The sequence below is a fragment of the Stenella coeruleoalba genome, assembly GCF_951394435.1.
Source record: "Stenella coeruleoalba genome assembly, chromosome: 19".
Classification (NCBI taxonomy): Eukaryota; Metazoa; Chordata; class Mammalia; order Artiodactyla; family Delphinidae; genus Stenella; species Stenella coeruleoalba.
In genome coordinates this window covers 8,639,721-8,666,126 of record NC_137165.1, presented here as the reverse complement: position 1 = coordinate 8,666,126, position 26,406 = coordinate 8,639,721, and the positions used below count along the sequence as shown (strand labels likewise).

At 47.7% G+C, this 26,406-nt stretch overlaps 2 protein-coding genes across 8 annotated transcripts in view; one reads left to right on the top strand and one right to left on the bottom strand.

The window, feature by feature from the left end:
• The window catches only part of NDEL1 (nudE neurodevelopment protein 1 like 1), a 73,225-nt gene extending 61,031 nt beyond the window's left edge, over positions 1-12,194 (top strand). For 2 of the 3 annotated variants that reach the window (XM_079906026.1, XM_079906028.1), the window contains one exon: positions 4,149-12,194. In XM_079906026.1, the coding sequence (XP_079762152.1) occupies positions 4,149-4,242 (94 nt within the window). In that variant the 3' untranslated portion in view covers positions 4,243-12,194. Of the gene's footprint in view, positions 1-685; positions 721-4,148 lie in introns of all 3 variants that reach the window. The other variant, XM_079906027.1, reaches the window with a different exon arrangement.
• A 139-nt stretch (positions 12,195-12,333) lies between these two features.
• MYH10 (myosin heavy chain 10) overlaps positions 12,334-26,406 on the bottom strand; it is a 153,151-nt gene continuing 139,078 nt past the window's right edge. For 4 of the 5 annotated variants that reach the window (XM_079906023.1, XM_079906022.1, XM_079906025.1 and 1 more), the window contains 9 exons: positions 25,075-25,287; positions 23,838-23,999; positions 19,384-19,512; positions 18,938-19,026; positions 17,916-18,039; positions 17,638-17,846; positions 16,247-16,355; positions 14,695-14,867; positions 12,334-13,980 (listed from right to left, as the gene is read on the bottom strand). In XM_079906023.1, the coding sequence (XP_079762149.1) occupies positions 13,836-13,980; positions 14,695-14,867; positions 16,247-16,355; positions 17,638-17,846; positions 17,916-18,039; positions 18,938-19,026; positions 19,384-19,512; positions 23,838-23,999; positions 25,075-25,287 (1,353 nt within the window). In that variant the 3' untranslated portion in view covers positions 12,334-13,835. Of the gene's footprint in view, positions 13,981-14,694; positions 14,868-16,246; positions 16,356-17,637; positions 18,040-18,937; positions 19,027-19,383; positions 19,513-23,837; positions 24,000-25,074; positions 25,288-26,406 lie in introns of all 5 variants that reach the window. The other variant, XM_079906021.1, reaches the window with a different exon arrangement.

The window sequence follows — 26,406 nt, the reverse complement described above, 5'->3', positions numbered from 1 at the left end:
GGTTAAAAGCATAAATGACAGTTCTTGTAGAAGTGTAGCTTGTAGTTTCAGCATGAGAAGAAGCTTTCCATTTAAAAAAAGCCTTTGGCTCTAGAACTTGCCTGCTGCCTCTCACTCCAAGGAGTCTGTCTGTAGCACTGTTACTGTTTGGGAGAGTTTGCCAAAGTTGGTTTGCGTGCGTGTGCACGTATTGAATGTGTGTGTATACACTGTGCGCTCCTGCTTCCCTCAGAATCTTGAGATGAAGCAACGCCTTACCACGTAAACATAAAGCCTTATTGTTATGTATTGCTTTATGGGATTTGAAAATATTTTGTAAGTTCTGATTAGTTGAGGGCTTCTTGGAGTCAGGATTTTATCTAGTCTGATCACTTCAGTCCCTAAAATGCGGGTTGCTGGGCCTACTTCCCTTTTGTTGCTGTTTCCTCCAACTGCTACCAGCCGTTCATATCACTCATCCAAAAGGACACCAGTTCACATGCAGTGCAGTCATTTGAGTTCTCTCAAAAATGTTCTTGTTTTCTCCATAGCTTTCGTTTAGCTTCTTACGTATCACTTGTCCTAATTTTGTAAGCCAGTCTGATTTCTTTTGGGTTGGGTGTAGGTGAACGTAAACTAATTTTAGGGCATGGTGTGAAAATAGTATTTGTATTACTGTTTAATATGTTTTCCTTTCTTTTACTAGGCAAGAAAAAGTTATATTTCCCACGTTGTTCATGGGTAACTGAACTTGTTTGCTGTGCTCTTTCATTCTTAATCATGGTGTGTGGTGGAAGACAAGTTAACATTAACAAACTGGTTTTACTAACTGCATGGGGCTGACTGCTTTAACCAACTTCCAGCCCATGAGTGAGCTTTCAAGTTCCTGTTTGATTTGACTGTGCACCATTATTATTGGTTCAGCTGTGCAAAACAAAATCAAGTTAGCTGTAGTGGTCCTGGGGCGGTTGTGAAGTGCTCTGATGGTGCTCCTGTTACAGGTGGGAGTGTGGTAGAGATGACGCCAGCCGTCTTGGGGCGGGGGGTTGGGGGTCACTGCCAGGCCCTGGGACCCGCATATGACTGCCTCCACGGGCCTGGGGTGCTTCCTGTTACCCAGTGTCTTCTGTTTTCTCAAAGCAGCACTAATGATATTGGATTCTTGCTGTGTGGGGACTTTCCTCTGTGCTCACGCTTGTGTTCCCTCAGGACACTGGAATGGTAGATGGGGACGTGTATAAGGGCTGCCTTCCTTTTCAGGAATGTAAATTTCAGTTTGCAGAGCCTGGGCCGAGGACTGGCGCTGTGCTGAGCTTCCATTTATCCATATAGCTGGAAGACTGGGGTCTGGAGTGTGTCTGCCTGCTCTCCTGAATTAGCTCTAGCCCAATCTCTTCCTTTTCTTTCCTGCCCTCTCAGGTGTACCTGTTCTTGCTTTGACAGATTTAGTCCCCATGCTTTATCTATATTGTGTTAAATTTATTATCCTCCTGACCAGCTTCTAAACATGCATTGGTTCTTTTCCCTCTTTCACGTCTTCTGTTACCATTTACAGCTGACCTTTAGTTCCTTATCTTAGCTGGATTCTCTATTTTTCAGACTCCTAAACTAGATTTTTGTGGTATGATCAGGAAATTTTATAGCTTCTGGAACCTTTTTTACTTAGATGATTCCCAGATCTGTATCTCCATCCCTGCCCATTTTTTTCTCCATTCAGTCCTGTGTTGTCCACTGGGACATTGCCCTTCGGCTCTTTTGCTGCTCTCTAAAACCAAATGTGGTGAGTATGGAGATGTTTCTTTTCTTGGAAACCTTTCCTCATTGCACAGCTTTGTGGTTCCCTCAAGGGACCTCCCCAGACTGATAATTCTGCCTCTAGGTTCAGCTTTCTCCTTCCTCCTGGTCTTTTACTTACTGATTCTTGACTCCAAGAGGGGAGCGAGGTAAGACCCTGGGGGATTGTTATTCTCTCTCTCTCTCTCCCATAGAACTTTCAGATCCAGAATTCCCATTTCTGTCCACACAGAGAAGCTACGTTATCTAGTTTCTTGTTTTCCCTTTATATTTTGGATCACACTGCTTAGTTTTCCCATTAGAGCAACCTGCAGTGGGAGCACCAACGTGCTTGTTCACTGGAGCCTGTCAGGTGTCCCTGGGCCAGGAGGAAACTGAGAAAGGATAATGGCCTGGGCATCTGGAGGCAGGTTGTGGGCCCAGCTCCCCATTGACAAGCTCACAGGGTGCACTCAGGTGAATGGCTGGACCTTCTCCTGCTTTTGTTTCCTTGGCAGTATAACAATGGGGATGAACTTAACATTCCTTAAAGGTCCATTCCTGAAGATGCAGGAATCTCAGTCCTAAGCCTGCACGTGGAGCCATCCTCACATTTGCTGCTTTTGCACGCCTGTGGGACAGGCGCCAGGTTCTTCTTGGCACCCAGCAGTGCTCCCTTTCTGGCGAGTTTTGGGGACTGTCTGTAGCCCTGCCTTCTGCCATGCTCTGTGCAGCTCGGAATCTGATGTCCACACGTGTAAAGCTGCAGCTGTTTGTGAGGCCTGCCTAGTTAGTTCTCCCTGAGGTTCTAGGAGAGGCAGGCATCAGGGCTCTGGGACCAGGCAGACAAATGACAGACAAATGGCTTATTATGTGAGGGCTACAATGGCATGTGGATGTGGGCTCTGTCCCCAGAAGAGGCAAAGGCATACAGCCTTGGAGGATGGGGAGGGATGAGTTAAAGTTTTCAGATGTGATGAAGCTCAAATATCAGACCTCCCCAGCCCAAAGAGAAAAGAGAAAATCTTGAGTGTGCATCACTGAGGTGGAAAATGGACAACAGGGAGAGATTGCACTGGTCAGAGCCCCTTCTGTTGCTCTTGGCCTGTGCGGGTAGCATGATTTCCAACTCAAAATCTATACGCAGGTTAGTTTCTTCAGATGTTAACTGTTCTTCAAAGTAGTCAAGGGTCATTAGTCAAGTCTCTTTGCATGCCTGTTTCTCCAGGAGGTTGCCCTCACCTCTTCAGTGTATGAAACTGTCATCTTGATCTTGGTGGGGAATGTGTCTGTTTTGCTTTTTTAAGAGAACCTCTGTCCATGAGTCTGTATTCAACTCCCTGGGCCCCTCTGATGAGTAGGCCGGTGGGGACAGTGGTGGGTACGTGTGGGGCAGTCCGGCCCCTTGCACTTGGTGGCATCTCCCAAGTTGTGAGTGGGACACATTTTCCTAGGAAGTTTGTCAGTGTGGAAGGGCTGCAGTGGTGTCCTGAGAGGGGCTGCAGGCCTTGCGCTCATTCCCTCATTGCTTCCTGAGGCTGTGCTGCTGGGCGCTGGGGCTGGGGCGGGGCTGGGTCCTGGCTGCAGGTGCTTGCGCTGGGCGGGGCTGGTGTCTCACAAGGTGGCAGAGAAGCCTACCCATCTGTCTTTGCTTGCTGAACAATTTAAAAAAGTTATTTTTCTCCCCCTTATTTAAGATGTTCCTGTACATTGTAGGAGATTTGGAAAACAACAGAAAAGTATAAAGTAGTAAATAAAATTTACCCACAACTCAGAGGGAAGAAGAGTAACTATTGTTCCATTTTCCTTCTGTAGTATATGTGGGGGTGCGTGTGTGTGTCCACACGTTCTAGATTTAGCTCTGGGTGGTAATGTCTAGCTGTGTAAGGGGCTGTAGTCCAGAATATATACTACTCACTGTTTTGCCTTCATATTATGGAGCATATCCAGTTTGGTAACCTGATGCTTTTTCCACCTAGCGTTAATTACATTCGGAATATTTTCCGTGCTGTTAAGAACCCTGGAATGTGTTTTTAATGGCTGTATGGTATTTCATTGTTGGTTTGTACCCTTATTTATTTAGGTAGTTCCCTACTGGTAGACGTTTAACCTGCTCTGTTGGGAAATCAATCAGGGCTGTGGCTGCCACGGCCAGTGTGATGAAGTTGCCGAGAAGGGAGCAGTAGTGTCATCACCCCCAGGACCACAGGCTTCTCAAGTCTCTCACCAGCTCATGCTCTCTAGGCAGCTCTCTCCCCTGGGCCATCAGGATTCTGCTCTAGGCCGGGAAGAGGAATAGTTGCAGAGAGCAAATGAATTTCGCTGTGTGTCGAGTGATTTTAAATGACAGTCTCTCTTTCTCTTCCCTTCCTTCTCTGCTCTGGCCACCCCCACAGGGCAGTAAACGGCTTTGACCCGGCTTCTCCTCCTCCCGGTCTGGGCTCCTCGCGCCCGTCGTCGGCACCGGGTATGCTGCCTCTCAGCGTGTGAGTGCCTGGCCTCCAGGTCGGGGCTCCCGCCCTCCTGCAACAACCCAGGACACCCACGCCTCACCCCTCGGTGCCCGGGCCCAGCTCGTGCCCCTCCGTCTGCCTCCCCATGGCTGGCAGAGGGCAGGCTGCATGCAGTGGCGGCTGCTGGGCCCTGCCCAGCCCCAGGACTCTGCGCGACATCAATACTGGCTATTTTCTCTTCTCGCCGTAGTGCCGTTGGTTTCACATGATTGCACTTTTGTGGGTCACAAGGTGATACATACACGTATTACTTGGTCACTGGATGCAGAAGTACCCATTCATCACACCTGCCTCATAGCCCCCTCCCTGCTGTACTGATAGGATTTAGTTACGTTTAGGACATTGCAGATCTTCTAGAGGTTCTCCCCCAAATCAGGTCGACGTGTGCTCTCCTCCTGAGCTCCCACCCAAGCATCTCCAGTGCTCATGGATCATGTGTCCCCCACCTCCACCCCCACGGTTTGGGCCTGTTGCTGGCAAAGAGTCAGGAAGGTCACTGAATTAGGGAACATTTTCTGCACCTTCTGGTTTTACTTTAGCAGTTATCATTCCATAGACTAGCCTCCCAGAGCAGCAAAATGCCTGTCTGAGCCCAGGTGGCAGGAGCTTCTGGGACCTGGGCACGTGCAGGGCTGTGCCCCTGCCGTCTCCTCCTCCTCCATGTGCCTGAGACTCGGGGCAGGGGGTGGTGGCAACCTCCTCGCCAGCTCTCTGGTCCTTTAGTTAAATGACACCTTCAGAGTGTTTTTGTTTTGTTTTCAGAGGGCCTGTCCGGTTGTGTTAGGAAGGGTTGAGTGGCCTGATTCCAGGGGCTGGCTGGTGCCAGCTCCTGGGGGCAGACTGACCATAAGTGGTTGTCCCTGTGCATCCTTTGATTACTCTCATGCTGCATTTACTGTTTACATTTGTTTTATTGTACATAGGTTTGTAAACATTATTGCCTAAGATATTTGTATATAACTTGGGCTTTGTAGCTTTTATTTATTCAGAACTCATATGGCATGTTAAAGACTTATGATGGTGTCCTACTCTGGGCAGCTGTGTAGGATCATCACGTGGTTAAAAAAAAATACTCCCCCTCAAAAAAATCTTTTAATGTGGAAACAATAAATTTCACAGAAAAAAAAGAAAAAGGATTGAGGTTGCTTTATTGGGTTTCTGCCATCCTGGGAGAGAAGAGCTGGAGTTGCAAAGCCAGGTTCAAATGTCACTTCTGTTGTGACATGGGACACGGGGATGTGGACAGCAGCTGTGGAATAGGGCAAAGAAAATTCAGGCGGCCTCAGGATGTGTGAACAGGCATTCTCATGCTGACTGTTTTTTATTTATTTTTTTAAAAATTGAAGTATAGTTGATGTCCAGTTTTACACAAGTTACAGGTATACAATATAGCGATTCACAATTTTTAAAGGTTATATCCCATTAATAGTTATACAGAGGACCGGCTGTGTTCCCTGTGTCGTACAGTACATCCCTGTGGCTTATGTGTTCCTCATGCTGGTTCTTGATGCTGGTTTGTGCTCCTAGCTGTGATTTCCAGGAGAGCCTGAGAATAGCCCTGGCCCCGTGTGGGAATCTGGGAGGAGGGACCGGCACTTTGAGGGAGGCAGCTTGCTAAGTCTTGGAGTAACCGCGATGGATCCAGGAGCTGGTCCTCCTGCTGGGCTGCTGTTCATGACATGTGCTGGTGTTCTGGGATTAGAGGTCACTTGGATCCGGGCTTCTCTCCTCATCCCTTGAGAGAAGGTGCCAGATGTTTAGTAGCAAGAGACAGGGTGACTGGACTTGAGGAGCGAGTTAACTGGGGCATCTGTACTAATGTGTCAGATTCTGAGCACTGCTTATAACAAAGAGCATAAACGGAGTAGTTTGTAGTTTGAAGACTGTATGTAAATGAAAAGTAAGTGAATCCAGTTCCTAAGTGAATAAGAAACATTAAGGTAGGATACATTAAACATTTTTTCTTCTGTCAGTATGCAGGCAGGAATAGCTTCTATTAGTTGTTCCTGGAGATTTCATCGTAAGTTGACTCACGAGAGACGCTTGTCCTGGTGTGTCTGTGCTGTGCCCAGCTCTGCTGGCCAAACAGTTGAAAAGAAAACTCCAGGTCTCTTACTGATGGGCAGACTCCCAGCTTCTTTCCCAGCCATCATTGGAAGGGTTGGATTAGATCAGAGGTTTCAACGTTTAGCAGACCTCTTTGTTTATGCAGGAACCCCAAATCTAAAACATAACAAACAGAGCTACTCTGGTTAAAGTAAGGATGAGTTCTGGAGCTTCAATCCTTTTCCTTGGCTCCCCAGCGATTTCTCACTTCCTCTCCAGCTGCACACCCCTGGGATCATCTCACCAGTTGTTATTCAGGCAGTGGCTGGGAGTAGGGCCCTGGCTGCAGGGGCCCACGTGTTATTCACTGATGTCTCACCACTGCTTTGGGTCCAGGAGAGCACAGGCCAGGTCCGTGAAAGTACGGAGTGTGCTGCTAGGCTTATTTCTGGCCCCTTCAGGACTCCCACATAGTTTTGGTTTTTGATAGCTGCAGCAGCCCTTGGCATATGACCCCCTGAGGAAGCTGGTTGATTCCCCAAGCCTCTTTTAGCTTTCTCCGTGGATTCCAGATCTTCCTCCACTTACAGTGGGATTACGTCCCAGTAAACCCACTCATTGTAAATTGAAAATGCGTTTAATACACTTAACCTACTGAACATCATAGCTTAGTCTCGCCTACCTTAAACATGCTCAGAACGCTTAGCCAACAGTTGGGCAAAATCATCTAACACAAAGCCTATTTGATAATTAAGTGTTGACTATCTCATCTAATTGATTGAATAGTGTACTGAAAGTGAAAAACCAAACGGTTGTCTGGGTGCAGAATGGTTGTAACTGTATTGGTTGTCGACTCTCGTGATTGTGTGGCTGACCGGGAACTGCCCTGTCCAGCATTGTGAGAGAGGATTGGGCTGCATATTGTTAGCCTGGGAGAAGATTAAAATCTAAAATTCAAAGCATGGTTTCTATTGAGTGTATCGCTTTTGCATCATGCTAGAATCAAAAAAAATCTTAAACCATTGTAAGTCAGTGACCCTCTGTATCTGGTTCAAGATGCTGCTTTGTACTTGCTCAAATAGAGCATTTGCTTCCTGGTATGAAGGTTCTACTAACTGCTTGCCTGTATAGCTAAAGATCCTCTGAGTGGGTTCTCCTCCTAGGGCTGCTCGATTGCCAGGTTTGCGTGGCTCACACTGAAACCTTCAGGAATGAGCTGCCCCTGGCCTGGGTCCACATGGTCTCCCCTGCGTGGAGGGGGCTGATTTTCCAGGTGGCAAAGGACAGCTTCTTGTCTCCAGATATTTTCGTCTCACCACCCATTCCCATCCCTTGCTCCTGAAACATCTTCCTGCATAAAATAGGAGCCAGCTGAGTGGCCGGAAGTGATACCCCACCAACCCAGTGAGGAGCCAGAAGCCACAGCTGGGGTGTTGAGTCACGAGTAGGCAAGTGGCAACTAGATACGGTGACCTGGGCGCAGGATGAGCTGGTTTTGCCTCGGTCTACAGATGGGAAGGCGGGCCCAGGGTTTAGGTGACTGGCCTAAGCTCACACAGCTGGTTCACGGAAGAGCCAGGTTTGGAAAGGAGCCCAGTGGTTTTCTGCTGTCTTCACCACCTTGTCAAACTCGAGGCCTCGCTGGCCTTGACTGTGTCTCATGCCTCAGGAGGTGAGCTGATTCTGAACGCTTGGAAGTGATGTGCACGAAGGCGACACAGCCTTTGCAGTGGGAGGAATGCGGCCCATCCACCCTCCTCCTCTCCCAATCTTGTCTGTCGTGTGTGGACTCTGTTTCTCTCAGAAGCTGTCTTGGAGACGCCATTAGCATCTCCTGCAAGCCAAGGTGGAAGCTGGCACCTCTGGGGAAGGGGACATGACCTGGGGTGCGGCAGTGGCTTTAGGGGGCAGCCTGTAGCCAGGTCTCTCCTGCCTGGCCGCTGGTGGGAACAGGGCCTGAGGGGGGTTGGGTCCAGGCTGTCAGTTGTCCGCACTGTTTGCCTAGAGGATGCTAAGATAAGCCTTTTCTACATTCTGACTTTTACTTCATGGGTTGTTTTTCTCTCTATATTTGCCTCAAAGTTTGAAACAAATTGAGAGCACTAGCTTGGCCTTTAAAATTTGAATGTGTTTACTGAATTCTTTTCTAAAAATGGGAGCGGGGGCAGGAGGCATCTTTGCAAATCATTTTCCTATGACTTAGAGCATCTTATCTAACAACTGGTCCCATGACTTAAAAATATGATACATAGGAATACAGTAGCCCGTTTTTAATTTTAAGGAAAAACAATCTCTAGTAAATATTAATGTAACAGACTTCTTTTATGAGATAGTGCATGTGAAGAGGCAAATTTGAAAACAGAGCGAAGCTTATGGTGCTGGTGTTTGTGCCACATGGGGTTATGATTTGGAGTCATGCTTTATCCTGCTGCCCACCTGCACCCACAGGAGTTATGTTAGTGTTTGGAAACTGAACAGATGTTTCACTTGTTTACCTGTGGGGTGTTTTCTAATCCGGTATCAAGTTTGCTGCCCCCATTGAAATACGGGCATTCTGCTTGGGTCATGATATGCAGGTGGAGGCCTGGGAATGAGGTGCTGGGCTGGCAGGACTGGGCAAGTTTTCTGTGCGTGGATCAACAGCGACGTCTGTGTGAGGCTCAGAGCCTTGTCAGTAGATGGAGCTATGAAGCAGTTTTTTGGTTCTCAAAAAAGTGAGTGCTTTAACTGCCCACCCTCCCCAGCAAATCCTGCTGTCACCTAGAATTTAGGGGACTAGGTACACTTTTACATATTGGTGTCACTAAATTAGCCTCTGTAAGTCTTGACTCAATCTAACAATGTGATAAGCTGTAACAGCTCTTCATCTATGGTAGTAAGAACAAACAAAATCGGTCTCAACAGTACTAATATAAATGTCTGATGGCAGGGGAATGGAATGGTTGGGATGACTTAGCAGCTGAACAAAAGACCACAGAGCCACTGAAATGTAAGTGTGCGGTTGTGCTAATCTGTGGGAATGGAAATGATCAATGAGGACACAAAATAGATGAACATGCAATTGCAGCTTTATAAAAAAAATCAGAAGTGAAATGAAAAGATGAAAATAGTTTACTATTTGTCAAGGGTTCTAAATTTTCCTGTAAAGTTGCTCAAATTTTTTAAAAATTGAAGTAACGAGACTGATTTTCTTTCACTGCCCCAGTTGGTCTGAAGAATTGTGCTGAGTAGTTCTGAGAGTTGACCAAGTAGCACAAAGCAGGGGGCTCCCTGACCTGCCAGATGACCGGGCTGAGTCATACTTGGGGAAATTTTAAAGTGCAGGTTCCCCCAGGTTCCACCCCAGCGCCAGCCTAGTGAGGAGAGTTCTGTATTTCATGGACTCTCAAACGTCAGCAATTATAAGACACACCTTTATTTTGTAAAACGGTAAGAAAAATGTGCCAGCTGGAACTATGAAAACGCCTATCGTTTTAGACTTTGTATTTATTGAAAGTCTAACAGACTTCTTTATGCAGATTTTCATCATATCACACTTAATTCATACACAAAAAGGAAAATGTGAGAGATAGTCCTAAAACTTCATTGTGATTCCAACGTTCTGAACTACATTTTGACCCAGAGTTGTCCTTGTCCGTGTTTTCCCAAGTAGTGTCATCCTCTGCGCTGCGGTGAGCACTGGTGATGCAGTACTTCTGAAAAGCATACTCTACTGCTGGCTCCAGAATTTTACTCTAAGCTGCTGACACTCATTCTACAAGATCTGACGCTGGGCTTTATTGACCTTACCAGGAGTCAGGCAATGACAACCACATGACAACTGCCACCTCCTGAAGGCGATTATGAGATGCATGAGCTTACACGTGAGAACAGGAGCATCTTAGCTTCTGTGCAGTGTGGTCCTTTGAAGGAGCCAGCGCTCTGCTTGGATGTCTCAGTCGGACCCAGTGTTTAATAGTCTGATTATGTCACGTTACCTCTTGAATAAGGCTTCGTGACATCCAGTTAGCGGGGACGGATTCCATTATTGGGCGACTTTGAAAAAAATAAACAGACCTCACTGCTGTAGTGCATCAAACACGAATTTGTAGTCTTGGTGTTAGGGGTGAAGGGCGTGTTCATACTTCGTGCGTGTGGTACGTAGGCACTGTAATTACAGTTAACGTTATCTTTGGAAACTGGCGTCATGTCATTATATCTTTATAGTGTTTCATATTAGATTTCTGAAAAGAACTGTATGATTTGCTAGATTTCCAAATGACAGGTGGCTACACGAGGAAGTAGACTGCCTGGTTGGTCCTGACCGTGCACAGGACATAGCATTCTTGCAAATGCTCAGCCTTTGGGAAAGCTCTTGGTGAAGATCTTTTCCCTCCCAGAGCGACTGGGAAGCTTCTGTGGATGGGGACTCGCCTCGGGTCTCAGCCACGGGCTTCACCCAGGCCTGCCTGAACTAGGGGGAGTGGAGCCATGTCTCCACTTTCTAAAGATTCCAGCCTATGGCCTGTTGTGACTTTTTTTTTTTTTTAGGGGCGGGGCAGGAAGTGGTGGTTCCTAGCCTCAGACAACCGTGAGTTCTTTTCTTCCGCAGTCTTGACAGACATGTCTATTGTCATAGCAACGTTGGCGTCAGGAGGAAGGGGCCATGGGTCAGTGATACCCAGAGCCATAGGGAGGGCCGGTTGTAAGATATCGGTCTTCTAGCTCATTTCATCTTCATTGAGGTTTCCAGGGATGGGGAAGATTGGTGACAGAAGTAAATGTGATAGGGCACTAGTCTTTCTGATATCAGAATGCCCAGGACAGTCAGGCTAGGCACAGATGTATTATCCGTACCAAAGTAATTTAGAAGAATTTCCTAGAACGTCTGCATTAAAAAGAGCAGCAACTGTGGTGTGGCAAGGGCAGACAGAGCATTTAAAGTGTACGTGACAGAGTTAAAACCCCAGCAGAGCTCATCTAAACTTCATTTCCACAAAAGGCTAAGGCTTTCCCACGTCTTGCCTGAGTCCTTCCTCACGATGGACCATACACCTGTGGGGTGGGAGCTGGCCTATTGCTTTGTCTTTGACACTCAGAGCCCGGCTCCCAGGGATTGGAATCTGTTCATGTAGATTATATGTTTCTCCTGATAGGCTGAGTAGTTGGGAAACAGTGTGACATTAACACCAGTTAAACCAGCCAGCAGGGAAGGATTCTTTTTGAGAAAAACAAGCCTCTGAATTCCACAAACCCCTGGACTGAGATACTGAATGCAGGGGTGAGAACACACCTGAGAGACGGTAAGTGCAACTCACCTTTTTTTCCTATGGTAGTGACACAGGAGAAAGGGAACACTTTTGCCCATTTTTCACATCCCCACAACTGCCGAGCAGCCTAGGTATATAGTTCAGACCACCAGAACCAGCCTAAGCTGAGCATATCATGGAAAACCCCCCAGCATTCTCTACATGATTGTGTTCCCCTAGTATCTCTCTCCAGCCTGTCCTAACGGGCTCACAGCTGCCCTTGGATCTCGTCGCCGAATCCTCCCAAAAGCATTTTTAATGTGCATCCTGCCTGAAAATGTAGTCTGAAACGTCTTGGACCTCTTAATCCAGTAATGAGCTTCATTGGTTGGTGACTGGAAACCCTCCTCAAGGCTTCATCCTGCAGCCCCGGATTGCTCCCTTCTCCATTAACAGTTGGCGCTCCAGCTCCAGCAGCCCTTTCCTTCCTGATGCAGCTACACACGGAGGCCACCGGTGAGAACAGGATCTGTCACCACGACTGCCCAGACTTAGCCTGTCATCCGACAGTTTCTGCGAGTGCAGTGCCCTCAGATAAAAGCAGCCTGGCTGTCAGCATTTAAACTCTCTGTAGCTTCCAACCTCCGATCAGACCACAGGTGGGAAATCGAGAACAGAAGGTGAGAAAACAGATTTCACATTCACATGATTATTCTTGTTTATTGAGGTCTGTTTATTCTCAACGGGTGCTTTTTCCTCCAAGTAAATATCCAAGTAAATAGAGCAGGCGTAAATATCTATAATGAATAAATTTATTGTCTTACAAAAATCATTGTCTAGAAATATGGGAATACAAGAAAAGATATTTGCAGTCAGGTGTCTGGTGGTCAACAGCCAGTACAATTCATAAAGGGGGAAAATCAAAGATTCCAAACCCACATGACAAATTCTTCCTAACAGATGTTAAAGCTTTTAACCCAAAAGGTTTGTGTTTTCAAGCATGTTGCAGAGGATCAAGGATTTATAATTAACACTGATTCATTGTCACTGAATGTTTATAATACCACTTTGACTAGAGAGGTACATGATATATGAAGCACAGTCAAAACTTAATACATTAGATTGTTACAGAGGCAAATAATATATTTAACATTGTCTTAGTACTGTAGTGTCTAAGGCACTTTCTGTAATGTCAGTTTGATTAACTAGCAACCAAAAACAGAATGCTAAATGTTCACTGTAACACTGTCCCAAGGGGGAGGGGAAAGGAGAAATCAAAAAGGAGTCACATCCACTGGCATGTCAACATTCAGGCAGGTGGCATCTGTTCTCGAGGTTCTGTCAACCTCATCAACAAACTTGGAACAAGTCTCGGACACAAAACCAATATTCCCATTTTGGGCTCAAAGCAGCGGCTGAATTTGCAAGGTCAGCATGAGAGCCTGGCTGGCGAGGGAGGGTATCGCCCGAGCTTCTGCTCCGGGGCCTGCAGCTGCTCGCTCCAGAAGCGAGGAGCACACGGGGGAAGCCGGGGCCTCCGGAGGCCCTCCTGCAGTCACTGTGATGGCTGCCCCCAGGGCCTCAGCTGGGTGGTGGCCGCTGTTCTTCCTATGCACAGACCGGGCCGAGGACAGTTCACGTGAAGAGAGGGGGCACACCACGACTCGAGGGAGGTAGGCATGGCCACCCCACACGGACGCCGCTTCCCCACATCCAACCCACCCCTCCTAATCTCTCCAAAGCCCCTTTCACAGTTTGCTCACTGAAATAGTGTTGATCATTATTTGAAGGAAATGAGAGCTACAAGTGCAGTTTAGGTTCCACAACGTTCTAAGAGACTTGACGTGGCTGAGGAGGCAGGGGCCACATGAACACAGAACTAAGGTTAAGGTAGCTGTCCGTAAGACAGAGCATGCAGAGCGACTGGGCAGCAACCCCGGGGCTGCCCCAGCGACCGGCAACGGGGTCTAGAGTTTGTTCGAAAAAGGGTTCTCTTCTTAACATGTATTATAAAATGGTCTCTTGATGGATATATGGAAAATAGACGCAATCATGAGACGATCTGTTTAGTATGTGTAGGTTTTGTGTATATATATATATATATAAAAAGGGGAGCAATTGTACCTAAATCTGAAGCAGGAGACAGTCGTGTAGGCTGCAAGTCCTTAAGACACAGTTGATCTCTCAGGAGTCGTGCGGTTCGCCAGTCCCCCAGATCTGCAGGGGGCCCCAAGGCCGGGGCGCTGGGGGGCTTCCTGCCTGTCCCTCGGTATCGCCTCCGCCGGCTTCCTCGGATCTACTCAGACTGGGGCGGCTGCGTCTCATTGACATCACTGGTCTTACTTTCTGTGTCGTCATCCGACAGCTCCAGGGAAGCGCCCTCGATGTGCAGCTGGCGCCGGCCAGATCGGCTGGCGGAGAAGCTGATCGGGCCTCCTCGCCTGGAGAGCAGAGAAAGTGTGTGGGCACGACCGCAGCAGCTCGTGGCTGGCAAGCCGTTCAACCGCCTGACGACTCAACTTCCAGCCCTTCCTCAAGACGCACCAGCTGGGGTGGTGGGCACATCAGAAACAGCTCCGTGCTTTCCCACCTCTCCCACATCCGCCTGCGGAACGTCATCCTGGGAGGGCCCCGGAGCCCTGGGGGTGGCTGGACTCAGCCCCCTGCTCACCATGGGCCAGCCTCTCCCCAAAGGGTGGAGAGTAAATGCTCTATTTAGGCTTTGTGGGCCACCTAAGGTCGCTGTTGAACACTCTTTGTCTTTTTACAGCCTTTATAAATGTAAACACCATTCTTAGCTCCCTGGCTGTACAGGAGAGCAGGGCGCAGACAGGATCTGGCCCATAGGCCACGGTTTGCCAACACCTGTGCTAAGCTTTCCTTCTGGGGGAGAAGGTGTAGCCTTGGCTCCCCGTGTTCTGCCCTCACCCGGGACGCGGACAGACACCTGGGCTGGCTCCCAAGCCTCGAGCCATGTATTCGCACAGCCCACTAGCAAACGCGGAGCAAATGAGTGGGCCTGTTGCTCCTCCATCCTCAAGGACTACTGACGGTCAGGGATCCTGAACAGCTAAACAGGCAAGAACGAAGAGCTGGACCGGAGCCTGAGAAACCACTGCACCCGGAGCCCATGGACGCAGCCCCGGGGCACTCACCTCAGCCGGTTCTTCAGCGTGCTGACCTCGCGGCTCAGGCCCTCGTTGGCCTCGGTGGCATCATCCAGTTCCCGCTGGAGTTTGCGCCGAGACGCGTTGGCACGTGTGGCTTCTTCCTCTGCTTCCTCCAGCTGCCGTTTGAGCTGCTTCATCCTGGCGTTGGCCTTCTCCATCTCGGGGAAGTTACACGAACCAAGTCACACCAAACCGGTGAATCCAAATTTGGCATCGCTGCATCCTGAGAGTGTCAGCATAGGCCTCTGCCCTGCCAGCCACGCGAGTGCACACACGAGTGTACCCACACACACGGCAGGCATATACACGTGCGAGTGCACTGATACACAAGACTGGGGCCTGGCCCAAGGCCTTTTGACCAGCCTGCTATTCTCAGCAAAACCATGTCTATGCAGCAAATTATGCTAAAGGAAACTTAAAAAAAAAAAACACACCCGCTTTTCATCCCTGAGTTTTCTGCAGAAAAATGACAGTTTAGTATCTTCACACGAGTGCCCTATGGGACTGTGAAAGGGAAGGGCTAGTCCCGCAGGACGCAGAAGAGCCAACAGTGTGGACAGTCTCCAACCCCAGGAGATGCTCCATTCATTTTTACACCTCTGTTCAACACAGGTGTGATTCAAGTACAAAGCCACTCTGGAAGACCTGACAGGAGAACTCAGCCTGCCCACTGGATCCCTCACTCCTGAACCACAGAGACTGGCCAGTGCCCTGCGGGTCCAGGTCACACCCACCCAGAACTGCCCTCGGTGTTGCTAGGCCCTGAGCGTGGGGGTGAGAAGGGAAGGCCAGGCTGGGTGCCCGACTAGAGCAGGGGAGGAGGAGAGGGGGAGGAGGAGAGGAGGATCTGGGCCAGAGGCACTGGATCCTCAGCTCCAGCCACGGCGGCAGGTCTCAGAGAGGACCGAGAGCCAGAGGAGAACACAGCCCCCACCCAGGTTTTAGCCAGTGCAGACCTGACCACAGTCCAAAGCCCTATCAGCACATGCCCTTGGCACTGAGAAAACAGATGCCTGGACGCAGACAAGGAGGACCACTCGGGTTCCACATGCCGTACATTTGCTTTCTCTTCCCTTTTCATTCAACAATGTATCCACCCCTCCAACCAGCCAACATTCAGTGACTGCCAGCTGTGCCCAGAACTATTCTAGGCATTCAAGAGATGACAGTGGGTGAAACAGGCAGAAATCTCTGCACTCATGTAGCGTCCATTCTAGTGGAGGAAACATGATAACTTTAAGGTCAGTCCAGGCCTCACACTTCAAGCCTTCCTGACGTGCTCTTGCCCACTCCGGGGCACTTGGGGGGACTCACGGGGCAGGGCCAGGTCCTAATCACCTCTGTATCCCCAGCACCCGGGAGTGAGTGGCAGGAACAAGGAACAGCACATGTTTGTTGAAACGTTAGAATGAAGAGTTGCAAATAGCTCTTCCTCATTCACCTAGTCAAATGGTAACACGGCTGGTTTTGCATCCGTCTCCTTGCTACAGCATTTAGAGTGGAAGACGTGTTCCTCCTACCTGCCTTCTGCCCTTACCTGTTCTTTATACTGGTCGGCGTGGCGGCGTTCATCCTCGACCTGCATGAAGATTTCCTTCAGCTTCTTCTCGGTGCGACGGACTAGTTTGTTGGCGGCTGCTCTTTCCCTGTGAAAATGATCAACACGTTAGTTTTCCCAATTCTTGAAATGAATATTTTTTTTAAGTCCTTTTCTCTGGAAGATGGCATTTGTCAGAGTGCTTTCCGGGACCTCTGTATCATCGTGATCAATATGGCCCAGAAACGTCTCCCTTCTGGTCAAACTGTGGATTGCCTTTAATGTATTCTAATGCTTGACAGGTAGAAAAACTGCATTATTCCTTCACCACGTCAATCACTTTGTTTAGTGATCTACCAACGATCAAATGTTACATACAAGCTACCTGTCACGTATTTGAGTGTAGAGTTTTTGAAGACAAAAACCTTAGTTGGTTACTCTAATCTCCTAACTTTTCAGCCTGGAAAACAAAACAAAGACTCAATTTATTAGGCAATGGTTTCAATTTAAAATTTACTGACTACGTACGAAGATGCTAGAGCAGCTGACACTGAAACAACGCCCCCATCCCGCCACGCTTCACGTAGGAGTCAAAGCACCATGTTTCTAGACAGGCCTCCACTGTCCCACATGAAGCAGAGGTAGCTTATTTGTAGGACTCCACTGAAAACAGAAAAAGTTCTTTTGTTCCTCCACAAATGTTATGCAAAAACGATAGTGATGGAGTCAGCTGAAAGGGCGAGTCATGTTAATTACAACCAACAGCAAACAAACCCTTAACTGTTAGAGTTGAATGCAGGGGCAAGTCTGGGATGCCGGTTGCAGAGGATGTCAGGCTCTGAGCACAGACCCGCATTTCTGGGCTCCAAGCTCCCTGACAGGAGGGTGAGCTGAAGGGCCGCTCTAGCTCTGGCAGTCTGTGATTTCTATCCTCATAGATTTGTAAATGCCTGCCAAAGGCTGTGTTGTGCAACTCATAAACTTCAGAGCGGTTTACGACAACAGAACGGAAACTGTCAAGCAGTCCCTTCCTCAGGGAGAAAAAAAGCTTGTATTTTTGTCATACTGCATTTCTTCTCTGCCAACAAATTGTAGCATTTCACGTGATGCCACCAACTCGGGCAATCGACTTTGGGTAGAGATGTAAACTATGGAACCAGGAAGTCGCAGGGCACAGTGCGATGAGCCCTCAGCTGTCTGGGAAGAGCTGACAGGTGAGCCCAGCGTACCCTGAGGGCTCACACCACCACCTCTCTGGTTACGTGTGTTCTTGTCATTCTTCCCCTGCCAAGGGAGCTCCCATGGGACAAGGGGCATGTCTGTGTCATCTCTGACTCACAGGCTAAAACCTGGACCTGGTCTGTAGCAGAGACACTGTAAAAACCTCTTACTTGGCCTCCTGCTCAAGCTGCTCCTCCAACTGCCCAATCTTGGCTTCCAGGGCTGAGATGGTGGCCTTGAACTTGGACTTGACAGCACCCTCCAGCTCCTGCAGCTTGGCCTTCAGCTCCTTGTTCTGCCGCTCCAGCTGCTGGCGCGCATTGTCGCTCTTCTGGGCGGCGCTGCGCTCGGCCGCCAGCTCTGCGTTCAGCGTGTCCACCTGGAGAGGAGATGGGTCAGTCGTGCGGGGACGGCGCGGCCCTCCCTGGGGCGGCCGCTGCGTGCCCACCTGCAGCGTGGTCTTGCGGAAGCGGTCGTTGAGCAACTCCATGTTGCTCTGCTCCTCTTCAAGCTCCTCCTCCAGCTGTGCTATCCGTGCCTCCAGACGCCGCTTCTCATCCAGCAGCGCAGACCTGCCGGGCGAGGAGGCAACAGCTCAGAACCGGTCTCCACGGTACGGGAAACTCGAGGGCACCTCCACCCACCCTGCTGCTGGAAGCCGAGCAGCACTGTTGACTTTTCTCTTTCCTCTGTTCCCACCCCAATCCGCCATGCCTAGCTGGTTACGCTTCCAAACACACCGCCCACTTCTCTCCATCCCCAGGCCTACCACCCAGGCCAGGCCCCATCATCTCTCGTCTGGACCGGTGTGCAGCCTTCCCGCTGACCGCCCTGCTGCCTTCTCCAGCTCTTCTCGGCAGCCAGTGCCAGCTTTAAAAGTGCAAAAACATCCTGGCATTCCCTAGCTTTTCTAGCGCACCGAGATCAATGCCAGGTCCAAATGATGGTGCGCTAGAAAATGACCACGATGAATACTCAGTACAGTAATTGAATGGAGAAAGCAACCTCTTAATTGGAAAAAAAAAAAAAAAGGGGGGGGGCTTTTAATGAAAAATGCATCCAGGGTAAGGTAAGTCTAAGGAATGTGCTTGTCAAACCTAATGAATCTGAAAGCGAGGACTTGCATTGCAAGGCTGTGCACCCTATGGAAACCAGGCTGGTTCTGAATGTCTTTCCTGCACACCTATGTGGGCATGACTGGCACAGGGACGTGTGACCTGCCGGGGTTGTGCAGCCAGCCAGGGGCCGAGGCAGGCAGCCCGGAGGCTCAGCATCTCGTGCTCATCTTTCCAGACTTTGAACAGATGAGCAAACCAACTACTGACTCCTAGATGCCAGACGACCCCCATGGCTGTCTCAGTGCCACGGGCGTGCCCCAGGGGAATGGGCCCAGTGCCCATGAAGAATGGGGAGGGGGCACCACCGATTGTGGGATGCCCGTCCCTTCCCACCTGTTGCCAGGAGACTCACTTGCCAGAGGCGCTGTTGGCGATCTCATCCGCCAGCTCATCTCTCTCCTGCTCGGCGTGTCGGCGGGCTCGCTCAGATGAGGCAAGTTCCTGAATAAGTTCAGACCGTGATGGAAGCTCTGGCTGGTAACAGTTTCCTCAAGGGTGAAATCCGACAGTGCCTGTAGCTGCGGCCACCTTGCTTGAGGCACTAAGTGTGCCTCCAATTGCAGTCAGACTCGAGAAATTACCCATCAACTTCTCTGACGTTAGCCAGGTAGAACAGTGTCAAAGTATGACCACTTTGTTTGCCCAACTGAAGCAGTAAGATGGTCCAGTACCACATTAAACATGGGTAGTGAAATTACACTAGGCTACAAAGATACTAAAGTATAGTTATCTGGTCTCAGAGAAATTTCAAGGGCAGATACATTTTTTTAAACAAATGGATGAATAAAGTAAACCAACCTCCTGCAGCTGAAGGATTTCTGCTTCCAGACTCTTCAGTTTCTTTTCACTCTCTTTGGACTGAGCAAAAATCTCATCCCGGGATGCACGAGCTTCTTCTAATTCACGTTGGTAGTCCTTCATCTGAGCCTAAGATTAAATAGGAAGAAAGTTTTGGGGTAGTGTCCATTCTTAGTTTTTAAACATGATATTTTTCTCCAGATTATAATATGTATGCATTTATTGTAAATATAAAAGTATGTGGAAGTGACAGAAATAAGACAAGAAAACATTCAGGCCAATATCCCTTATGAATACAGATGTAAAAATCCTCAACAAAATAGTAACCAATTGAATCCATCAACATATTAAAAGAATTATACATTGTGTATATTTATATACCTTTATACCCCACCATCCAAGTGGGATTTATCTGAGGAATGCAATGTTGATTTGATATCCAAAAAATGAATTAACTATATGATCATCTCAATAAATGCAGAAGCAGCATCTGACAAAATCTAACACCTTTTCAATATAAAAACACTCAATAAACTGAAGGAAACTCTGATAAAGGGCATCAGTGAAAAACTAACAGCTAATATACTTAATGGTCAAAGATTGAATGCCTTCCTCTAAGATAAGCAATGAGACAGGGATGCCTGACCTCGCCCCTTCTGTGTAGCACTGTAATGGAGATTCTAGTCAAAGCAGTTAGGCCAAGACAAAGAAAGAAAAGACATTCAGATTGGAAAAGAAGTAAAACGAGCTCAATTTGCAGACGATATAACCTTACATATTGAAAATCTTAAGGAATCCACTAAGAAACGATTAGAACTAATAAACGAGTTCAGTGAGGCTGCAGCCTCACTGATCGATATATAGTCAGCTCTCCATATCTGTGAGTTCCACATACGCGGATTCAACCAGCAGTGGATCAAAAACATTCAGGGGAAACAAATTCTCAGAAAGTTCCTAAAAGCAAAACTTGAATTTGCCACATGCGCAGCTATTTATATATCGTTCACCTTGTATTAGGTAGTGTTATAAGTAATCTAGAGACGATTTAAAGTATACGAGAGGATATGCATAGGTTATATGCAAATAATACACCATTTTAGCAGGGTACTTAGGAAGGGAAGGAGAGACCTTTTTTTTCTCCCCCCCACCCCACCTTTTTTGGTTGTGCTGCACGGCACGTGGGATCTTAGTTCTCTGACCAGGGATTGAACCTGTGCCCCCTGCAGTGGAAGCGCGGATGCCAGGAAGTCCCAATACAGCATTTTACATCAGGGACTTGAGCATCTGAGGATTTTGGTATCCATGGAGTAGGGGGGGTCCTGGAACCAATCCCCCTTGGATACCAAAGGACAACTGTACAAAAATCAATTATATTTCTATATACTAACTATAAACATTCTAAATATTAACAAAGCAATTACACTTAGCATCAAAAAGGATAAAATTTAGCTGAAGTATAAGACTTGTACATCAGAAACTATAAAATAAAGCATCGTTGAAAAAAAATTAAAGAATAGCGAAATGAGTGGCATGATAGCCATGTACTGTTAAGATGGCAATACTCTCCAAGTTGATCTTCCAAGGCAACACAATATAAGAATCCAAGTGGGGGGCTTTGGGGGTTGGTGGGGGGAGGCAGAAATTGACAAGCTGATCCTAAATGGAATTGCAAGGAACCCAGAACACAGTCATGAAAAAGAAGAACAAAGTTGGAGAAGTCACACTTTCCAACCACAAAACCTGCAGAGCTAGAGTAATCAAGACTGTGGTACTGGTGGAAGGACAGACATAGAGATCAATGGAATACGACTGAGAGTCCAGAAATAAACACAAGTCTATGGTCAGCTGATTTTTGACAGGAGTGCCAAGACAATTCAAGAGGGGAAAGACTAGTCTTTTTAACAAGTGGTGCTGGGACAACTGGATATCCATATCCGAAAGCATGAAACTGGGTTCATATATGAAACCATATAACAAAAATTAACTCAAAATGGATTTAGAAAAAGAGCTAAAAATATAAAACTCTTAGGAGAAAACACAGGACTAAATCTTCAGGACTTCGGATAAGGCAGTGGTTTCACAGACCTAACAAAAACAGAAGAAACAAAAGATAAATTGGACTCCATCAAAATTAAAAACTTTTGTGCTGTAAACAATACCACTGAGGGAGTGAATAGATAATCTAGACAATTAAAGAAAATATTTGGAAACTGTATATCTCCTACAAAACATCCAGAATGTATACAGAAATGTTACAACTCAATTACTGAAGACAACTCAAAAGCTTAGCAGAGGACTGAAAGACATTTTTCCCCACATATGATATTGGCCAATAAGCACATGTAAAGCTTTTCAACATCATTTGTCATTAGGGAAACGCAAATCAAAACCACAATGAGGGACTTTGCTGGTGGCGCAGTGGTTAAGAATCTGCCTACCACTGCAGGGGACACGGGTTTGAGCCCTGGTCCGGGAAGACCCCACATGCTGCGGAGCAACTAAGCCCATGTGCCGCAACTACTGAGCCTGTGTGCCACAACTACTGAAGCCCACGTGCCTAGAGCCCGTGCTCCACAACAGAGAAGGCACGCAATGAGAAGCCTGCGCACCACAACGAAGGGTAGCCCCCGCTTGCCGCAACTAGAGAAAGCCCGTGCGCAGCAACGAGGACCCAACACAGCCAAATATAAATAAATTTATATTAAAAAAAACCCACAATGAGATACCACTTCATACGCACTGGGATGGCTATAATTAAAAGATGGACAATATAGCAAGTGTTGTTGAGGATGTAGAGAAACTGGAATCCTCATACATAGCTGGTAGGAATGTAAAATGTCGCTGTGGAAAGACCGGGCAGTTCCTCAAAGTTAAACAATTACCATATAACCTAGCAGTTCCATTCCTAGGTATATACCCAAGAAAATTGAAAACACACATCCGTACAAATATGTGTGAACGTTCATAGCAGCAGTATTCATAGTAGCTAAAAAGTCAAAATAACTCAAATGCCAACTAATGAATGGATTAATAAAAAAAATATGGCATGTCCAAACAATGGAATATTATTTGGTAATAAAAAGGAATGAAGTACTTATTTATGCTACAACGTGGTGAACCTTGAAAACATGCTAAGTGAAAGAAGCTGGTCACAAAAAGCCACATATTGTAGGATTCCGTCTGTATGACGTGTCCAGCACAGGCAAATCTAGAGACGGAAAGTGGATTAGTGGTTGCTCAGTGTTGGGTGTGGCAGATAGTGTGGAGTCACAGCTAATGGGCACAGGGTCTCTTTTAGAGGGAAACAAAATGTCCAAAATGAGACAGTGGGAGATGCTGGCACAGCCCCTATGAATATTCTAAAAAACAGCAAAACATGGGTAAATTGAATGTTGTGTGAATTATCTCTCCATAAAGCTGTTAAAGTCATAGTAATATAATTTATATTCTTTGTAATTAGCTGGTCAAAGTAAAAACCTTTGTATTTAGCTTTTTAAAAAAGTGTAAGGAAGCAAATAAGCTACTCATAAATCTATTATCCAGAGATGACGTTTCCTTCTAAACTTTTTTCCTAAATGTGTACATCTACCTGTCTATATATAGAAGTTTACACACATGTGTGCTGAGTTACAAACTAAACTGCCCTCCCTACACTGTGTCTTCCTGTGTCACTGCATACATATCCCCATCATTTGAATGGCTGGCAGTCCACCTACATTTAGGTTATTTCCCATCATAAATAACACTTCAGCTATGATCTTTGTATGTAAGTACTTCTCCTCATATTTACATTTTGTTAGGATAAATTCTCAAGACGCAGAATCACCAAGGTCAAAAGGAATGGAAACTTTCTAAAGCTTCTGTCCTAACAAACCTCCCTCCAGGGAAGTTGTGCCTACTTATATGAAAGGGCCCATCACATCCTGCCAATACTGTGAGTTACTATAGAAATCACTTTTTGTCACTGTGATAGTGAAAACCGGCACACCATCTGGGTAGCAAAAGTGACGATTCAATGAGATGGAAAGGCTCACTAAAGCTCACGGCGCTAGCGGAGGGGAGTCGACACCACTCTCCTCTTGGTGGCTCAGTGGCTGCATGTTGAGTTGAGCATCAGAGGCTGTTCAGAGCCCCAAAGCTTGTCCCTGGTGGTTGCCGCCCTGCTGGTGACTCCACCCCGATCAGTCCAAGTGGGGCAAGCACTGGCCCACTGTAGACACTGGAGCTACACACGTGCCATCTTTATGGCCCGTGGCCCCAACCCACAGCCGAGGCTGACGGCTGCACTGTGCTCTCTGCAGGGGTGACCTGGCAACCCTGAGCCTGCGGGCAAGATGGCAGGCTGGGTGCTGCCCGGAGCCCTTCTCCCCAGCTTCCCGGGCCATGTTGCGCTTGATCTCAGTAGGGCCAGATGACACCTGCCACCACCAAGGACTGACGGCTGGTGCACTTACCTGAAGTTTGCGGAGCTGCTTGATCACTTCATCCCTAGCTTTGTTTGCAGCCTCGATTTGAGCTTCCAGGTCCTTCAGGTCTATTTCCATTTTCTTCTTTGAAGCCACAGCAAGGGCCCGCTGTTTCCGCTCATCCTCCAGCTCAGCCTCCAGCTCCCGCACCTAATGGACCGCATGGGGTTACGTCTGGTCAGACCCAGGTGCCCACACAGAACCGGCACGTGAGGGCTCGGGTTACTCTGGAGAGGTGCTGCCTGCCACTGGGCAGTTATGACTGTTATTAGCAGTTAATTTGTACAGAGAGATCTTTAACCACCACCACTGGTACAAACCATTTCCACCGACCACAGCAAAGGCACGTAAGGAGGCAGAGCTCATGGTCTCGGTGATGCAACGAGACTGGCCCACGTGCCCAGAGCAGAGTTCTCGGGCCAGCACCTTGCGGGTGGGCCAGCACCCCGTGGGCAAGCCAGCCAGGATGCAGACCCTCCAGCCCCCGTCGGGCCTTCAGATGACACACCCTGCTAAGTCCATTCTGAATTCCTGACCCACAGAAACTCAGTTCATGCGTATTGTTTTAAGTCACTAAGTTTGAGGTAAGTTGTTATCTAGCAATAAATGACTAATAAAATAAGTATTAGTGGACTGCAAATAACAAAGCAAAATTAAATCCATCTCAGATCCAAGACTTGACACCATGAACTCCAAGGGACTGAGAAAATATCCACAATTAATTTTTAAAGTAAACTTTTAAATTAGAAGTTTAACATGCACTCAGGAAAGTATATAAATCATAAGTGCCCAAGCAACTTCTTAAAATTAAAAAAAATGTAAATACCTAGAGGTTTCCCTTTAAAGAGTGGCTTAATGAGGACGTGTGATCTGACCTTCGGAATACTCTGAATCACCTTGTCAGGTACATATTGATTCTTCCCTTTATCGATACTCATGAGACTCACAGAACTTGAACCTGACTACATGTCCCTGGAGATTCCACTAAGGGCTTTTCAATGGATATCCTGGCTTGTAAGTAGCAGTGATATTATCTGAGAAATAGGAAATCAAAACCAGTTGTATTACATTTTAAAGAATAAAATTATCAAAAAAAATTATCAAATGACCAAATACATTTCCTCCAGCTAATATGTTCCAATGTGAATGAATAAGATATTGACCCAGAACTGGGCTTTGAGAACAAACCAGTTCCTGTTCCGGGGGCCACTCTTCCATGACCTACCTGTTTAATGAGTAGCCGCTTCTTTTCCTCGTTCTGCTCATCTCTGGTCTGCAAGTCCCTCTCGAACTGGGCCTTCATGGCCTGCATGTTGACCTCCAGGCGAAGCTTGGCGTCTTCTGTAGCCTGAAGCTCATCTTCCAGCTCTTCTAGCTGGGTCCTCATTTCCTCCACCTGCTGCTCTAGGGCCCGTTTGGATTTTTCAAGTTCATGAACCTGGACCACGGGAAGCACAGGGAGGGGATGACCCTTGGTGGAGGGACAAGCAAGGACAGCAGTTCCTGTTTATAGGCACCCCACCCCCCTATGCATCCTCCCCTCCCACTGCAGCTACACTAGTCCTCATTTCAGAACGCGCCATGTGAATGACAGGCCTGATTTCTTTATTCACATGTGCTCTAGAGTCGATCAGTTACCCTCCCATGACCTTGAAGCTGAGAGATCTTTAAAAGCCATGAACAATAAAAAGAGTGTGGTGTCAGGGGAGTCGCCTGTTGACCGGCCACTGTGTCTAACACAGTACCTCCCTCTTGCTGTGGAAGAGGTCATTTGTATTGAAAATGCACATGTGGAGACTTAACGTACGAGGTGTGTGAGGCCTGCCAAGCAGGGTGCAGTGAAAAAGGGGTTTGACCTTTCTCTGCGCAAAGATCCCCACCACACACGTTTCCTAAGTTCTCGGTGCCAAGCGCTGTGCTGGGTGCTCCCCCTTCACGTCCCCTCTGATCCTGGAGACGATCCTTAGGCAGGCGTGCGCAGGTGCTATTATGATGTGTCCCTTTGGGGTTCACGGCCATGTCAGTTCTCACGCGGGCAGGAGAAGCCTTACGACGTGAGGAGGGCCTGTGTCTCTTAGTGTCTGGCACTCCACAGGCACAAAGGAACGCTTGTGGAATGAACGTGGGACTGTCGATTGTTCTAAAGAAAACTAATATGGAACAAGAAAACGGAATCGGTCGTGGAATTCTCTCTCTACATTTTACTACGTAATCCTGGCCATTTCTACTCTAGGAGGCCTCTTCTTGTCCACGGGGCCGGTCCCCAGGCTGTAGGAGACTCAGCAGGGAGGTAGGACAGTCCTTCCTCCCTTATGATGTGGCCAGAGAGCCCGTGTCCCAGGAAAATGAGCTTTTATCTTTAGAGAGGACTTTATGCCTTTCAGAGCACAGCCGCAGCTGCTTCATGAAACAGGCAAGTATCACGTCCATTTGACAGAAGAGGAAACATAGGCTTAGGCAGGTTAGATGGGAGCTTGGGGGAGAGTCAAGCCCCGAACCTGTTCTGATCCCCAGGCCTGGGTCCCCATCACTGTCCTCAACACCTCGTACACTAGGG